Genomic DNA, 19,206 nt, shown 5'->3' on the forward strand with positions numbered 1-19,206 from the left:
GTTGCGCCGACCTGTGAAACCATCTGACCTACGCTATTCCATTTTCATCCATATGTCTATCCAATGACCACTTAAATGCCCTTAAAGTTGGCGAGTCTACTACTGTTGCAGGCAGGGCGTTCCACACCCCTACTACTCTCTGAGTAAAGAAACTACCTCTCATCTGTCCTATATCTATCACCCCTCAACTTAAAGCTATGTCTCCTCGTGTTTGCCATCACCATCCGAGGAAAAAGACTCTCACTATCCACCCTATCTAACCCTCTGATTATCTTATATGTCTCTATTAAGTCACCTCTCCTCCTCCTCCTCTCTAACGAAAACAACCTCAAGTCCCTCAGCCTTTCCTCGTAAGACCTTCCCTCCATACCAGGCAACATCCTAGTAAATCTCCTCTGCACCCTTTCCAAAGCTTCCACATCCTTCCTATAATGCGGTGACCAGAACTGCATGCAATACTCCAGGTGCGGCCGCACCAGAGTTTTGTACAGCTGCAGCATGACCTCGTGGCTCCGAAACTCGATCCCCCTACTAATAAAAGCTAACACACCATATGCCTTCTTAACAGCCCTATGTATGAAGCATCCATGCATTCTTCAAAAGTAAAGCGGGGCGGAAGCCTGATTGATCTGCAGCCCTTCATCCATCTGGTCCCCACCAGGATTATGCCACATTACCAAACTCCCTTACAGGAGCATAGACTTAGGGATGACTTGATCGTAGTTTGTAAAATAATGAAGGTAATAGATTGTGTTCGAGTATACAGTTTGCGCTAACTAAATAAGCTAGGTTAAAGTTGCACGAGGCCAGAACTAGTTTAGATGTCAGGAGGTGGTTCTTTTCTCAGTGCATAATGGGCCTGTGGAACAGACTGCTGCTGATTCAATGAGTTCCTTCAAACAGGAGCTGAACCTGTTTCTGTCTGGATTCGAGATCACCGACAAAAAGTTGCTGTCAGGGGGCCAAAGTGATCTCCAGGACCAGTTTTGAACAGGTTCAGACAGCTTTTCCCCCCAAATTGGCCTTGGATTTTCCCCCAAATTTATCACATGGTTTTGGGTGGGCTGTGGGAAATGTCTATGTTATCATGCATTAAAGTATCACAACTGGGTGGGATGGGCTGGATGGACCAGAGGGTCTTTTCCTGTCCGTCATTGTTCAGTTTTCCCCGGCTGTAGAATTTTGGGTGCTTTTGTTTAATAAAGTCAGGATTCAGTGTCTGGCACTACCATTTTAATTGGTGATAACATCCATAACGGGGAAGGAAGGGCGTGATGCTTTCTTTTGCTTAGTGGTTAAAACCTTTTTGCTAATAACTGCAAAAAGAGCTGGAAAAAAGCAATTGGTTTCAGGCAATCAAAGACTTCAATCAGGTTGCACAACCCTGGTAAAGAAAGAATTTGCATTTATGTAGCGCTTTTCACAACAGCATTAGGGACATTAGAAGTAGGAATAGGAGTAGACCATACGGCCCTTGAATCAGCTCCGCCATTCAATAAGATTATGGCTAATCACCTACCTCAACTCCGCCTTCCTGCCCTATCTCCATATCCCTTGATTCCCTTTGTGTCCAAATATCTATCGATCTCAGTCTTGAAGTTACTCAACAACTGAGCATCCACAGCTCTCTGGAGTGGAGAATTCAAATGATTCACAGCCCTCTGAGTGAAGAAATTTCTCAACTCAGTCCTAAATGACCTAACACTTATCCTGAGACTATGAGCCCAGTTCTAAACGCTTCAACCAGGAAAAACAGTCACTCAGCATCTAACAGGTCAAGCCTTTGAAGAATTTTATACATTTAAATGAGATTATCTCATTTTTCTTTTCGATCTCTCCTCATAGAACACCCCTGTCATCCTGCAATCAATCTTGTGAGCCTTGTGACCATTGGCCCATCAACCTTGCTCCAGTCAGGATGTTTAGTTGCTGCCAAGCTACCCTCCCATTTATAGTCATGTAATCTCTTGGGTGGAGTGAAAAAACAGATTTTTAAAAATCTTAGGTGTAATTAGGGGGAAAAAACATCTGGGAAATACTTCTCCAAATTCCTGAAGGAAAGAAATGAAATCGTGTTCCAAGAGATCATACCCAACATCTGACCTACCTACCATACACTGATATTAACCACTGCAAGGAACCTGTCCCATTCCTTTATGAACTGTTGCAGCTTTTCCACACTCACTGCATGGGGGGAGGCAGTGCGGAGTGGTAATGTCATCCACTATTAATCCAGAGGCCCAGGCCAATGCTCTGGGACATGGGTTTGAATCCCACCATGGCAGATGGTAAAATTTTAATTCAATTAATAAATCTGGAATTAATGGTGAGAATGAAACCATTGTTGATTGTTGTAGAAACCCACCTGGTCTGGTCTACATGTGACAGCAATGTGGTTGACTCTTAAGATGCCCTCTGAAATAGTCTGGAAAGCCACTCAGTTGTATCAAACAGCTGAGAAGTCTAAGAAAAGGCTTGAAACATGGCACTGGAACTCCCTTCCTAAAAGCACTGTGGGTGTACCTACACCACATGAACTGCAGCGATTCAGGAAGGCAGCTTACCACCACTTTCTCAAAGGCAATTAGGGATGGGAAATAAATGCTGGCCTAGCCAGCAAAGCCCTTATCCCATGAAAGAGTAAAAAAAATCTAGTAACTTGTTCCAAGTATAAAGAAAAAGGCCTCCTGAATTGACAGGGTGGATATCTAGAACTAGGGGACACAGTTTAAAAATTAAGGGTCTCCCATTTAAGGCGGAGGTAAGGAGAAACTTTTTCTCTGAGAGAGCAGTGGAGGCAGGGTCATTGAATATTTTTAAGGCTGAGTTAGATAGATTCTTGATTGATGAGGGAGTCAAAGAGTATAGGGAGTAGACAGGAAAGTAGAGTTGAGACCACAATCAGATCAGTCAAGTGACAGAGCAGGCTTGAGGGGCCGAATGACTTCTGCTCTAACTTGTATGTTCATATGTTCGTATGAAATCTAACCTAATCCTGTGCTTGAAGCTTATCACATTCCCGGACTCTGAAAGTTTCTCCCTGGATCCTTTTGCTATAGTACCTCTCCCCCTTCCTTCAAAAGGCCTCTCCGAACGTACCTGTATTGACTATGTCTTTACTCCCCAATACTTCTATTACTTCTTGCTTGTTTTTCATTGGCCACCCTGGAAGCAACTCTTCATTTTTGGGATATGGTCGTTGCTGGCAAGGCCGCCAGATATTGCCCATCCCGAGTTGCCCTCAAAAAGGCGGTTGTGGTCCACCCTTTTGAAACGCTGGGAGCAGTTTGATGTAACTGGGTGATTCGCCAGGCCACTTCAGAATCAACCACATTGGTGTGGGACTGGAGTCTCATATAGGCCAGACTGGGCAAGGGTGGCAGGTTTCCTTACCTAAAAATGAATGTTAATGAACTATTTGGCTTTATATGATAATTTGACAGCTTCATGGTCACTTCTAGTGAATGTGAATTCTCAAACTGCCCATATTGGCATTTGAATGCATGTTCTCTGGATTATTATTCCAAGCCTCAGGATTGCTAGTCCAGTACCATAGGCACTATGCTACTGTACCCTGACTTGGGACATTTCAATTGTGAAAGTTGCCACATAAGTACTATTGCCTAGCTACTTTAATGCTGCATTTTATAATGTGTTTGTGATTCTTCATCCACTTCTGTTTGCTTCTTGCAGGTGTTGCCGGCAGTGAATGAGAAAGGAACGACGTACAGGACCCTGCTGCTCAAGAATACAGGGAACACGCTCATCACCTTTTCTGCGGAAACACAGCATGAATCCGCCATCAAAATAAAACCAACTGTAGGTTTCATACTCCCACAAGCCCATCAGATATTGACGTTGAGAGCAACCCCCCAGAATGAGAGCCTTACCAAACACACAGTGCTGTTACATTTGAACGCCTCAGAAAAATACAATCAGGTACTGACAAGAAATATTAAATTTTGAGTACTGTGTACAGTTTTGGTCTCCTTACCAAAGGAAGGATATACTTGCCTTAGAGTGGGTGCACTGAATCTTCACTAAATGATTGCTGGAATTTAGAAGAGTAAGAAGTGACTTGAATGAAACATATAAGATCCTGAGGGGTTTTGACAGGGTGGAGGTGGAAAGGATGTTTCCCCTTGTGGGAGAATCTAGAAATAGGGGTCACTGTTTAAAAATAGGGGGTAGCCCATTTAAGACAGAGATGAGAATTTTTTTCTCTGAGGGTGGTGAGTCTTTGGAATTCTCTTCCTCAAAAGGCAGTGGAAGCAGAGTCTTTGAATAGTTCTAAGGCAGAGACAGATAGATTCTTTATAAACAAGGAGGTGAAAGGTTATCGGAGGTAGGTGGATATGTAGAGTATTCAGTTCAGCCATGAACTTATTGAATGGCAGAGCAGGCTCGAAGGGCTGAGTGGCCTACTCCTGCTCCTAATTCATATAGAGTCATAGAGTCCTAGAGTTGTACAGCATAGAAACAGGCCCTTCAGCCCACCGAGTCCATGCCAACCATAATGCCTATCTATACTAATCCCACCTGCCTGCATTCATATCCCTCTATGCCTTGCTCATTCAAGTACCTGTCCAGATCCTCATAAATGTTGCTACTGTTCCTGCCTCCACCACCTCTTCTGGCAGCTCATTTCAGATACCCACTATTCTTTGTGTGAAAAATTTACCACTTTGATCCCCTTTAAACCTCCTCCCTCTCACCTTAAATCTATGCTCTCTAGTTTTAGTCACCCCCTACCATAGGAAACAGACTCTGGCTATCTACCCTATCTATGCCTTTCATAATTTTATATACCGCTATAGTGTCCCCTCTCAACCTCCTTCGCTCCAGGGAAAACAGACCCAGTTTATCCAATCTCTCTTTATAACTCAAGCCCTCCAAACCAGGCAACACCCTTGTGAATCTTTTCTGCACCCTCTCTAGCTTAATCACATCTTTTCTGTAGTGCGGCGACCAGACCTGCACACAGTATTCCAAATGTGGCCTAACCAACGTTATGGACAACTGTAACATGACGTGCTAATTCTTGTACTCAATGCCTCGGCCGATGAAGGCAAGCATGCCTTATGCCGCCTTCACCACCCTGTCTACCTGTGTTGCCATTTTCAGGGAACTATGTACTTGCACCCCAAGGTCTCTCTGCACAACAGCACTCCCCAGGGCCCTGCCATTCACTGTATATGTCCTGCCCTGGTTTAACTTCCCAAAATGCATCACTTCGCACTTGTCTGCATTAAATTCCATTTGCCAATCCCTTGCCCACTTTCCCAGTTTATCTGTATCCTGTTGTAACCTTAGACAACCTTCTTCACTGTCCACTATACCATCAATTTTGGTGTCATCTGCAAACTTACTAATCATGCCCCCTACATTCACATCCAAGTCATTAATATATATGACAAACAACAGAGGGCCCAGCACCGATCCCTGCGGCACACCACTGGTCACAGCCTCCAATCTGAAAAACAACTCTCCACTACCTCCTATTACCAAGCCAATTTTGTATCCAATTGGCTAGCTCACCCTGGATCCCATGCGTTCGAACCTTCTGGACCAGCCTACCATGCAAGACCTTATCAAAGGCCTTGCTAAAGTCCATGTAGACAACGTCCATCGCCCTGCCGTCGTCAATCCTCTTGGCTACCTCCTCAAAAAACTCAATCAAATTCGTGAGACATGATTTGCCTCGCACAAAGCCATGCTAACTATCCCTAATCAGACCTTGCCTTTCCAAATGCATATAAATCCTGTCTCTCAGAATCCCTTCCAATAACTTTCCCACCACTGATGTAAGGCTCACCAGCCTGTATAGTTCCCTGGCTTATCCCTGCTGCCTTTCTTAAATAAAGGCACAACATTAGCTGTCCTCTAGTCTTCTGGTATCTCACCCGTGGCTAACGATGATACAAAGATCTCTGCCAGGGCCCCAGCAATCTCCTCCCTTGCTTCCCATAGCATCCTAGGATACACCTGGTCAGGCCTTGGGGATTTATCCACCTTAGTGCGCTTCAAAACCTCCACCACCACCTCCTTTGTAATGTTGATATGCTCCAGGATATCGGTGTTCCCTCCCTTGAACTCGCTAGCTTCCATGACCTTCTACACGGTAAATACAGACGAGAAGTATTCATTTAAGACCTCGCCCATTTCCCGTGGCTGCACACCTAGATTACCACACTGATCCTTAAGGGGACCTACCCTCTCCCTAGCTACCCTTTTACTCTTAATATACTTATCAAATCTTTTAGGATTTAGGGAACCATGGATGACAGGTGAAATTGTGAGACTAGCTAAGAGGAAAAAGGAAGCATACATAAGGTCTAGGCGGCTGATGAAAGACGAAGCTTTGAAAGAATATCGGGAATGTAGGACCAATCTGAAACGAGGAATTAAGAGGGCTAAAAGGGGTCATGAAATATCTTTAGCAAACAGGGTTAAGGAAAATCCCAAAGCCTTTTATTCATATATAAGGAGAAAGAGGGTATCTAGAGAAAGGATTGGCCCACTAAAGGACAAAGGAGGAATGTTATGCTTGGACTCAGAGAAAATGGGTGAGATTCTAAACGAGTACTTTGCATCGGTATTCACCGAGGAGAGGGACATGACGGATGTTGAGGTTAGGAACAGATGTTTGATTACTCTAGGTCAAGTCGGCATAAGGAGGGAGGAAGTGTTGGGTATTCTAAAGGGCATTAAGGTGGACAAGTCCCCAGGTCCGGATGGGATCTATCCCAGGTTACTGAGGGAAGCGAGAGAGGAAATAGCTGGGGCATTAACAGATATCTTTGCAGCATCCTTAAACACGGGTGAGGTCCCGGAGGACTGGAGAATTGCTAATGTTGTCCCCTTGTTTAAGAAGGGTAGCAGGGATAATCCAGGTAATTATAGACCGGTGAGCCTGACGTCAGTGGTAGGGAAGCTGCTGGAGAAGATACTGAGGGATAGGATCTATTCCCATCTGGAAGAAAATGGGCTCATCAGTGATAGGCAACATGGTTTTGTGCAGGGAAGGTCATGTCTCACCAACTTAATAGAATTCTTTGAGGAAGTGACAAAGTTGATTGATGACGGAAGGGCTGTCGATGTCATATACATGGACTTCAGTAAGGCGTTTGATAAGGTTCCCCATGGCATGCTGATGGAGAAAGTGAAGGCGCTTGGGGTCCAAGGTGTACTAGCTAGATGGATAAAGAACTGGCTGGGCAACAGGAGACAGAGAGTAGCAGTAGAAGGGAGTTTCTCAAAATGGAGACGTGTGACCAGTGGTGTTCCACAGGGATCCGTGCTGGGACCACTGTTGTTTGTGATATACATTAATGATTTGGAGGAAAGTATAGGTGGACTGATTAGCAAATTTGCAGACGACACTAAGATTGGTGGAGTAGCAGATAGTGAAGGGGACTGTCAGAGAATACAGCAGAATATAGATAGATTGGAGAGTTGGGCAGAGAAATGGCAGATGGAGTTCAATCAGGGCAAATGCGAGGTGATGCATTTTGGAAGATCCAATTCAAGAGTGAACTATACAGTAAATGGAAAAGTCCTGGGGAAAATTGATGTCCAGAGAGATTTGGGTGTTCAGGTCCACTGTTCCCTGAAGGTGGCAACGCAGGTAAATAGAGTGGTCAAGAAGGCATACGGCATGCTTTCCTTCATCGGCCGGGGCATTGAGTACAAGAGTTGGCAGGTCATGTTACAGTTGTATAGGACTTTGGTTCGGCCACATTTGGAATACTGCGTACAGTTCTGGTCGCCACATTATCAAAAGGATGTGGATGCTTTGGAGAGGGTGCAGAGGAGGTTCACCAGGATGTTGCCTGGTATGGAGGGCGCTAGCTATGAAGAGAGGTTGAGTAGATTAGGATTATTTTTCATTAGAAAGACGGAGGTTGAGGGGGGACCTGATTGAGGTGTACAAAATCATGAGAGGTATAGACAGGGTGGATAGCAAGAAGCTTTTTCCCAGAGTGGGGGTTTCAATTACTAGAGGACACGAGTTCAAAGTGAAAGGGGAAAAGTTTAGGGGGGATATGCGTGGAAAGTTCTTTACGCAGAGGGTGGTGGGCACCTGGAACGCATTGCCAGCGGAGGTGGTAGATGCGGGCACGATGGAGTCTTTTAAGATGTATCTAGACAGATACATGAATGGGCAGGAAGAAAAGAGATACAGAAGCTTAGAAAATAGGCGACATGTTTAGAGAGAGGATCTGGATCGGCGCAGGCTTGGAGGGCCGAAGGGCCTGTTCCTGTGCTGTAATTATCATTGTTCTTTGTTCTTTTGTTCTCCTTTATCTTATCTGCCAGGGAAATCTCATGTCCCCTTTTCGCCCTCCTAATTTCCTTCTTAAGTGTACTCCTACATCCCCTATACGCCTCGAGGGAGTCACTTGATCCCAACTGCCTATACCTGACATATGCCTCCTCCTTTGTCCTGACCAGACCCTCAATATCCCTCGTCAATCAAGGTTCCCTAAACTGGCCAACCTTGCCCTTCCAACTAACAGGAACATGCAGGCCCTGAACTCTTCCTATCTCACTTTTAAAAGCCACCCACTTGGCAGATGTCCTTTACCTGTAAACAGCCTCTCCCATTCAACTTTTGAGAGTTCCTGTCTGATGCCATTGAAATTAACCTTCCCCCAATTTAGGACTTCAACCTGAGGACCAGTCCTATCCTTTTCCATAACTATCTTGAAGCCAATAGAGTTATTGTCACTGGTCCCAAAGTGCTCCCCCACTGACACATCAACCACCTGCCCATCCTCATTTCCTATGAGGAGGTCGAGTGTAGCCCCTTCTCTCGGAGGGCCATCCACATACTGCTTCAGAAAACTATCCTGGACACATTTATCACTAAGGCAGTCCCAGTCAATTTAGCACTGGCAGTCCCAGTCATTTAGCACTAAGGCAGTCCCAGTCAATATTAGGGAAGTTAAAATCACCTACTATTACAACCCTATAATTCCTACACCTATCTGTGATTTCCCTACATATATGCTCCTCCACTTCCCTCTGACTATTGGGGGGCCTATAGTATAATCCCATCAAAGTGATCACCCCTTTCTTATTTCTAAGTTCTATCCATACGGCCTTGCTGGACGTTCCCCCCGGAATATCCTCTCTGAGTATTGCATGATGTCCTCCCTAATCAATTGTGCAACTCCCCCTCCTCTCTTATCTCCACCTCTGTCACACCGGAAGCATTGGTACCCCGGAACATTGAGCTGCCAGTCCTGCCCATCCCTCAACCACGTTTCCATAATAGCTATATCACAATCCCATGTACAGATCCATGCTCTGAGTTCATCTGCCTTACCTGTAAGACTTCTTGTATTAAAGTGAATGCAGTTTAGCCTACCAGACCTTCCACGCTCCCTGTCCTGCCCCTGCCCGGCCTGCCTAGTGGACCTGCTTGCTTTAACGTCTACATTTGCCTCAACTATCTCATCTGAGAGACTACTACTTTGGGTCCCACCCCCCTGCCAGACTAGTTTAAACCCTCCCGAGTAGTGCTCGCAAACCTCCCCGCAAGGATTTGGTCCCCTTCCAGTTCAGGTGCGACCCGTCCCTCTTGTACAGGTCACGTCTGCACCAGAAGCGATCCCAATGATCCAAATACCTGAAGCCCTCCCACCTACACCAGCTCTTCAGCCACGCATTCATTTGCCTTATCCTCCTATTCCTACCCTCACTAACACGTGGCACAGGGAGTAATCCTGAGATTACAACCCGAGGTCCTGCTTTTTAACCTTCTGCCAACTCCCTATATTCACTTTGCAGGAGCTCATCTCTCTTCCTGCCTATGTCGTTCGTACCAATATGGACCACGACCTCTGGCTGCTCACCTTCCCCTTTCAGAATGTCCTGCAGCCGCTCCGAGACATCCTTGACCCTCGCACCAGGGAGGCAACATCCCATCCTGGAGTCTCGTTTGCAGCCACAGATATGCCAATCTGCACCCCTTACGATAGAATGCCCTATCACTCTAGCTCTTCCACCCCTTTTCCTCCCATGCTGTGCAGCAGAGACTTCCGTGGTGCCACGAACTTGGCTGTTGCTGCTTCATATGTTTGAGAGAGTTGTGAGGTGAGATTGAGTAGAATGGGCCTATATTTTCTGGAGTTTCAGAAAATGAGAGGTGATCTCATTGAAATGTGTAAAATTCTTTGAGGGCCTGACAGGGTAGAGGCTGAGAGGCTGTTTTCACCTGGCTGGAAAGTCCAGAACTAAGGGATCATTGTAGCAGACTAAGGGGTCAGTCATTTAGGACTAAGATGAGAAATTTCTTCACTCAATGGGTTGCGAATCTTTGGAATTCTCTACCCCAGAGAGCTGTAGAGTACATTCAAGACAGAGGCTGATGGAGTTTTGGACATTAAGGGACTTGAGGGATTGGGCTCGGTCATGACAATAGAGTTGAGGTGGAAGATCAGCCATGATCTTATTGAATGGCAGAGCAGGCCTAAGGGACCATATGGCCTACTCCTGCTCCTATTTCTCATGTTATTAAAAAAGTGCTTGTATTTGTATAGCACATATAAAGTAGTGTGTATATAAAATATTGAACAGGCATGCCAAGTGACAGATTATTTCAGTTTGAGAGTTTTGGGAGAACTACCGTTTATTCATTTAAACCATCGGTCAAGAGCACACTTGGGTAAACGGTTGTTGGGCTACATATTACCTAGATGCCTTCCAGCATGATGGAGGTACGAGACAGTAGATAAGGGAGATTGCAAAAGCACAGTAGTCCTCTCTGCTGACAATAGTTGCTTGTGCAGGACATCAGGTCAGGTTTGAATAGTGGAGGTATGAGGACAGATTAACTTTTTCAGATATTGCTTGGTTATGTTTATAGACCAACGGAGTATTTTTGCAGAACTGTCTCTCGGGAGATTAAGTGAGTTCATGACAAGATAGGTGGCCTGTGGAAGAAGTGGGGTTGACAGCCCAAATGGCCTCTTCTCATTCTGGGCTTTCTTATGTTTTTATACTTTTCTGTTTTTGTTGAGCCAGTATGTGGATGGGGGAGAAAGAAATTAGGATGGATCATGGTTGCGGAGAGAGAAAGGAGTTTGAGTAGGGTTGGGATTGGAAAAATAGCAGTAGAGAGAAGGGGAACAAGAGAGAGACTGCGAACAGATGGGGTGTAGATATTCAACTTACCATCTAGGGGTAAAAACAAGAATACAAGAATAGGAGCAGGAGTAGATCATATGACCCAACCAGCCTGCTCTGCCATTCAATATGATCATGGCTGATATTAGGCTTCAACTCCACTTTCCTGCCCACCATATCCCTTGATTCCCCGAGAATCTGACATTGTAGATCAGCCATTGTTGCGGAGAGTGCCGAATTATCAATTTCCATTGGAAACCGGGCAGTTTTGATAATGGGTGAGCAATCCGTTTTATGTTCAGATATCAAGTCAAAAATCCACCCTAGGGCTACAGTGGATGGAGAAAGCTCCATTTGTGATGGGGGTTGGTGTGGGGGAAGAAAGATGTATAATGAAAAGAAGTGTCTTGGTTTATTCCAGGAAGGGTGGGGGGGGGGGGGGTGGGGGGCGGGTGCGTGGGTGATAGTGGGAGCTGAGTAGGTTTAGATGGAACTAGTCATTCTGGTTTTCTGCCCCTTTTTTACGGTCGTCCAAATTCTGCCAGAAATTCCTGTGTGTGGATGTCACTAAAAGAGGAGGAACTGATAAGGTGGCTTCATTCTCCCAGAATTCTTCAATGATCAATAACCACTAAAAAAAAGGTAAACAGGGTGCTTGCCACACTTCCAGTGAAGCTATGGTGAAGCATTATAAGCAGTCATGAGGAAATGTCCAACCCAGATTTGCTGCAAACAATGAAACCTGCTGTTAAAGAGGAAGGAACTGGCATTTATATTCATCATCCCTTTCGTCATTGAATCACTGCTGCCTTCCACTTGATGACAGAACCTTCCCTTTAGTCCTTTCAGGCAGGGAAAGGTGAGGAGTGGAGGAAAGAACAAAAGGGAAGGTTTGAGATAGGATGGAGGGCAGGAGCGATTAAATGACAAAAGAGATGATATTTTCCTGTTCTGATGAAGGGTCCCAAATCTAAAATGTTAACTGTTTCCCTCTCCACAGATTTTTTAAAAATTCATTCATGGGGTGAGAGAGTCGCTGGCAAGGCCAGCATTTACTGCCCATTCCTAATTGCCCTTGAGAAAGTGGTGGTGAGTCGCCTTCTTGAACTGCTGCAATCTGTGTGTTGTAGGTACACCTACAGTTAGGGAGGGAGTTCCAGAATTTTGACCCAGCAACATTGAAGGACTGACTATATATTTCTGAGTCAGGATGGGGAGGGGAAGGTGGTGGTGGTCCCATGTGTCTGTTTCCATTGTTCTTCTAGGCGGTAGAGGTTGTGGGTTTGGAAGGTGCTGCCAGAGGAGCCTTGGTGAGCTGCTGCAATGCACCTTTTAGATGGTACCTACTGCAGCCTGACCTACTGAATTTTTCCAACATTTTCTGTTTATATTTTAGATTTCCAGCATCCACAGTATTTTACCCAGAAGGATGGAGTGGATGGCAAGAGAACTAAGTTTGTGCCAGGGACCAGAAAGAATGGCTTTGGGATTCCCAATAATTAGTTGGAATAAATTTCTGTTCAAGTAAAACTGTATTTTGGACAAGCAGCATGACAAATCAGAGACAGTGGAGGGGTGGTTTAATGTCTCATCTGAAAGATTTTGCCTCTGACAGTGCAGCACTCCTCAGGAATGCACTGCAGTGTTAGCCAAGATAATGTAGAAAATACGCCTGAGGGGTAATTTTGATTTTATGCCATAGTGTAAAATAGGTGATAGTGAATCAGTGGCCCGTTTTACATCTCTCCCCATTTTTGTTATTATTGGAAGAAATGTGCAAGCTTTGATGTCTGCTGTGCAACTTACAAATATGATTCCATTCCAAAACACCAGGAAAACCACACGTGCAAGTTGTTGATCCCACCACAGAGTGCAGATGGAGCAAATTCTATCACACCTCGGGAGCTCCAGGACATTGCATGACTTGTTCTACCACAAGCATTTCTTGCACTATAAAAGGCTAATGGAACATTGCCTTCCCTTGTTTTTATAGCATCCAAAAGGCAAAGGCACTGCTGACAATGAAGCATTCCTGCAGCATAGCATGAAATGTCAGCCTAGATCATGTGCTCAAGTCTCTGGAGTAGGGTTTGAGTGCACAATCTTTTGGTGCAGAGGCTAAAATGCTACGACTGGGCTCAGCTGACACTTGTGGCTACAGTTAAAAAGGACCTTGGTTTGGCATAGAGTGGAACTGTTACTTACCCAACTCTTTTTCTTGGCTTTTTAGGAGATTAGGTTGTATTCCACCGTAGAAAAGCCGCTAATTACTCTGGATGGAAATGGGTATCTGTACTTTAAGCCGACATGTGTAGGCACATTATCAGAACGATCCTATCTCATTAAGAACGTGACAAGGATGCCACTGTATTTTCAGTGGAAGATATCAGCAACTAACTCCAGGGTCCTGTCTGTCGAACCAACCTTTGGGATCATCCAGCCCAATGAATCACTGGTGAGTTCCAGATCTATTTCTGCTGTTTAAGTGAACAAAAAAGGAGCAGAGTGGGTAAATGCACTTTGTACTGAAGTACTAACCTACACAACCTGGAGCATCCCATGATCTATCCCTAGCCTGCATTAAGTTGGCTGTCCTTTTGCTGGGGTAGTGGTTATTGGTGCTCCAATAGGGAGAAAACACGCCAGGTTTTCTGCTCTCCGTTGACTCTCCCTGGAATGTGGATGTCAGATGAGAACTGGATCTGACTTGCCTATGGTGGCCACTATAACTGAATAGCCTACCAAAACCCAGGCTGCCACAGCTAGAATAGCCATATGGGCAAGGTGCCCTTTAGATCACCCCTCCTCCCACCCCATATGTCCCACTGCCAAGATATACTGGGGCAAAGGAGAAACTTAGACAAATGCATGAGGTCTTCACACATTCTACCCATGGTTCCAAGGATCAAACAACTCTGGATCTGCTTCCAGGCTGCTTCAACGTTGTGGCCTCCATTGCAACTGATGGATTCACTCCAGACACACTGCTCCCCTTCCTACCACTAGTATCACCAAAGCGGCATATCACCATCAGGATTATAAAATGATACAACACAGAAGGAGGCCTGTGCCAGCTCTTTGGTAGAGCTATCCAATTCGTCCCACTCACCCTCTCTTTCCCTGCAGCCCTACAAATTTTTTCTGTAAGTCTTTATGCAATTTTTAGTCTTGCCTTAGAAATTTTCTCAGGTACAGCATTGCTAGTTGCTGTTCTAAATGGTCTGAGCATCTTATGTTTAAGTATGTGTACTACTCAGCAGCCAGCTTTATGCTAGTGAAGCCCAAGGGCATAACTATAGTCTCCTCTTGTAATCTGAACTGGATACTTGTGTCTTTTGTACATGTACTTATTTCATATGGTGGAAGGTTGATCAATAACATGCTGGGCAAGATGAAGCCAGATGTGAAATATTAAGCTGCTTAATTTCGTTGGGCAATGGTTATAATTGGATTCATGTATTGCAATCAGTACAACTTAGTTTTGCGAATCATAGAATGATGCAGCACAAAATGAGACCACTCCATGCTGTAATTATACAAAATAGCAATCTTTCCTATTTTCATAACTAGAAGGGATCATAGGATTTCCCAGTAAAATGGGCATGACTTGTTTATTGATTGCTAAGACAGGCTAATTTATTGCTTATTGACTAGACTTTGGGGAAAACGACTTCCTTTAATGTTTTAACCACCTTTTTTTTATTTGGGTGCTTTTTTTAAACTAAACTTGTGTGAATACAAATTGTTTTAAAATCTTAACACTTAAGGTAAAACTCGCAGGTAGAAAGATGGTCGAGAAATCCTGAAACATGACAGGAAACAAATGCATGAGGTCGATAAGGTGGTTAAGAAGGCATATGGAATCCTTTCCTTTATTAGTCGAGGTATAAAATATAAGAGCAGGGAGGTTATGCTGGAACTGTATAACTCATTGGTTAGGCCACAGCTTGAGTACTGTGTGCAGTTCTGGTCACCTCATTACAGAAAGGAAGTAATTGCACTAGAGAGGGTACAGAGGAGATTTACGAGGATGTTGCCAGGACTGGGAAAGATTGGATTGGTTGTTCTCCTTGGAACAGAGAAGGCTGAGAGAAGATCTGATTGAAATGTACAAAATTTTGAAGGGCCTATTTACCTTAGCAGAGGGGTCAGTGATTAGGGGGCATAGATTTAGAGTAATACATAGAACATAGAACAGTACAGCACAGTACAGGCCTTTCGGCCCACAATGTTGTGCCGAACCTTTAACCTACTCTAAGATCAAACCAAACTACCTACCCTTCATTCTACTATCATTCATGTACCTATCCAAGAGTCGCTTAAATGCCCCTAATGTATCTGCTTCTACTACCACCATTGGCAGTGCATTCCACGCACCCACCACTCTCTGTGTAAAGAACCTACCTCTGACATCTCCCTGAAACCTTCCTCCAATCACCTTAAAATTATGCCCCCTGGTGATAGCCCTTTCCACTCTGGGAAAAAGTCTCTGACTATCCACTCTATCTATGCCTCTCATCATCTTGTACCCCTCTATCAAGTCACCTCTCATCCTTCTACGCTCCAATGAGAAAAGCCCTAGCTCCCTCAATCTTTCTTCGTAAGACATGCTCTCCAGTCCAGGCAGCATCCTGGTAAATCTCCTCTGCACCCTCTCTAAAGCTTCCACATCCTTCCTATAATGAGGCGACCAGAACTGAACACAATATTCCAAGTGTGGTCGGACCAGGGCCTTATAGAGCTGCAGCAAAACCTCGCGGCTCTTAGACTCAATCCCCCTGTTAATGAAAGCCAACACACCATACGCCTTCTTAACAACCCTATCAATTTGGGTGGCAACTTTGAGTGATCTATGGACATGGACCCCAAGATCCCTCTGTTCCTCCACACTACCAAGAATCCTGTCTTTAAGCCTGTATTCCGCATTCATATTCGACCTTCTAAAATGAATCACTTCACACTTTTCCAGGTTGAACTCCATCTGCCACTTCTCAGCCCAGCTCTGCATCCTGTCAAAGTCCCGTTGCAACCTACAACAGCCTTCCACACTATCCACAACTCCAGCAACCTTGCTGACCCAGCAACGGGTCACCCAGCCTTCCACTTCCTCATCCAAGTCATTTATAAAAATCACAAAGAGCAGAGGTCCCAGAACAGAGCCTTGTGGAACACCACTGGTCACCGAGCTCCATGCTGAATACTTTCCATCTACTACCACCCTCTGACTTCTATGGGCCAGCCAGTTTTGCATCCAGACAGCCAACTTTCCCTGAATCCCATGCCTCCTTACTTTCTGAATGAGCCTACCATGGGGAACCTTATCAAACGCCTTGCTAAAATCCATATACGCCACATCCACTGCTCTTCCTTCATCAATGTGTTTTGTCACATCTTCAAAGAATTCAATAAGGCTTGTGAGGCATGACCTGCCCCTCACAAAACCATGCTGACTGTCTCTAATCAAACCATGCTTTTCCAAATGATCATAAATCCTGTCTCTCAGAATCCTCTCCAATAATTTGCCCACTACCGACGTAAGACTGACTGGTTTATAATTCCCAGGGTTATCCCTATTCCCTTTCTTGAACAAGGGAACAACATTTGCCACCCTCCAATCATCCGGTACTCCTCCAGTGGACAGTGAAGACGCAAAGATCATCGCCAAAGGCGCAGCAATCTCTTCCCTCGCTTCCCGTAATATCCTTGGGTATATCACGTCTGGCCCCTGGGACTTATCTGTCCTCATGTCATTCAAAATTTCCAGCACATCCTCCCTCTTAACCTCAACCTGTTCGAGCATATCAGCCTGTTCCACGCTGTCCTCACAAATGACCAGGTCCCTCTCACTAGTGAATACTGAAGCAAAGTATTCATTTAGGACCTTCCCTGCCTCCTCCGACTCCAGCACCAAGTTCCCTCCACTATCCCTGAAAGGGTAGCTGAGGCAGAACCCCTCAATTCATTCAAAAGGAGTCTGGATATGCACTTCAAGTGCCGTAATCTGCAGGGCTACGGACCAAATACTGGAAGGTGGTATTAGAATGGGTAGATCGTTTTGTGGCCAGCACAGACACAATGGGCCGAGTGGCCTCTTTCTGTGCCTTAAACTTTCTATGAGTCTATGAAACATTTTGATCCTCTTAGACTCTGGGTGGCCAAACTATTGGCCACATCTGGCCTCTGACCCCTTGGCAATCCATAACACATAGCCCGAGCAATTGCAAACTATTTGTCTTTACAATTCTTTACTCGCTGGTTTGAACTCTGGAGGTTTGGAATGTGCTGACATTAGCCCTGTTGGTGGATAAATCCTCAAACAAGAGGACCAAATCTGTATCCGCCACGATGTACATACAGTTTTCTTAACATTCATTCGTGGGATGTGGGAATCAGTGGAAAAACCAGCATTTATTGCCCATCCCTAATTGCCATTGAGAAGGTGGTAGTGAGCCACCTTCTTGAGTACAACTGAGCAGTTAGCCAGGCCATTTCAGAGGGCAGTTAAAAGAATCTAGGGAAGAGATAGCAGAGGCATTACTACACATATTTAATAATTCGTTAGAAAAAGATGTAGTGCCAGATGACTGGCGAATAGTTAATGTAATACCTATATTTAAGGGGGACAGAACATGCCCAGGAAACTATAGACCAGTCAGTTCAACATTGGTGGTAGGAAAGATAATGGAGAGAAAAGAAGAACATCTAGCAAAGGAAAATATAATGAGTAATCAGCATGGATTTCAAAAGGGAAAATCTTGCTTGACCAACCTTATTGAATTTTTTGAGGAGATAACAGAGTGAGTAGACAATGATAATGCAGTATAGCCCCATAATAGACTAATGAAAAAGGTCAGAGAATGCGGAGTCAGGGGACAGGTGGCAGAATGGATTGCTAGCTGGCTTCAAGACAGAAAGCAGAGAGTGGGAGTAATGGGTAGTTATCCAGAGTAGCAGAAAGTGGGAAGTGGTGTTCCACAAGGGTCAATGCTGGGACCACTGCTGCTCACAATTTAAATTAATGATTTGGACTTTGGAATCAAAAACACAATTTCTAAATTTACAGATGATGCCATGGTACCAAATTGGGGGAGGATAGTCAATACTGAGGAGGACTGCAACGAATTGCAGGAGGACATGAATGAACATGCAGAATGGGCAAATAATTGGCAAATGAAGTTCAACACAGATAAATGTGAGAGAGTGCACTTTGGTGGGAAGAATAGGGCGGTCACTTATTACTTGGAAGGTGCAAGTCTAGGTGAGATAGAGGAACAAAGGGACCTCGGAGTACAAATACATCAATCACTAAAAGTTAGGTCACAGGATAGCAAGGCCACTAAAAAAGCAAACAAGCAGTAGGCTTTACTTCTAGTGGGATAGAATTGAAAAGTAGGGAAGTTATGCTATAACTGTATTGAATCTTGGCTAGATCACACGTCGAGTACTTCGTGTAGTTCTGATTGCTGTATTATAAAAAGGATATCGAGGCATTGGGAGAGTGTGCAGAGAAGATTTACAAGCATGAAATGTATGAGTCTTCTTTGGCCTCCTTATCTCGAGAGACAATGGATACGTGCCTGGAGGTGGTCAGTGGTTTGTGAAGCAGTGCCTGGAGTGGCTATAAAGGCCAATTCTAGAGTGACAGGCTCTTCCACAGGTGCTGCAGAGAAATTTGTTTGTCGGGGCTGTTGCACAGTTGGCTCTCCCCTTGCGCCTCTGTCTTTTTTCCTGCCAACTACTAAGTCTCTTTGACTCGCCACATTTTAGCCCCGTCTTTATGGCTGCCCGCCAGCTCTGGCGAACGCTGGCAACTGACTCCCACGACTTGTGATCAATGTCACAGGATTTCATGTCGCGTTTGCAGACGTCTTTAAAGCGGAGACATGGACGGCCGGTGGGTCTGATACCAGTGGCGAGCTCGCTGTACAATGTGTCTTTGGGTATACATATCAGAAAAGGATGCACAGGTGGGCCTCTTTTGAAAAAAGAAGGTTGAGGGGTGACCTAATAGAGATCTTTAAAATTATGAAGGTTGTTAGAGTGGATACAGAGAGAATGTTTCCACTTGTGATA

General features: G+C 44.9%; 1 protein-coding gene across 7 annotated transcripts in view; it reads left to right on the forward strand.

Moving 5' to 3' along the window:
* cfap65 (cilia and flagella associated protein 65) overlaps nt 1-19,206 on the forward strand; it is a 473,759-nt gene that overhangs the window by 53,204 nt on the left and 401,349 nt on the right. For all 7 annotated transcript variants that reach the window (XM_068034809.1, XM_068034810.1, XM_068034811.1 and 4 more), the window contains exons 13-14: nt 3,694-3,939; nt 13,364-13,588. In XM_068034809.1, the coding sequence (XP_067890910.1) occupies nt 3,694-3,939; nt 13,364-13,588 (471 nt within the window). The remainder of the gene's footprint in view (nt 1-3,693; nt 3,940-13,363; nt 13,589-19,206) is intronic.

This window comes from Heterodontus francisci, chromosome 7 (genome assembly GCF_036365525.1).
Source record: "Heterodontus francisci isolate sHetFra1 chromosome 7, sHetFra1.hap1, whole genome shotgun sequence".
NCBI lineage: Eukaryota > Metazoa > Chordata > Chondrichthyes > Heterodontiformes > Heterodontidae > Heterodontus > Heterodontus francisci.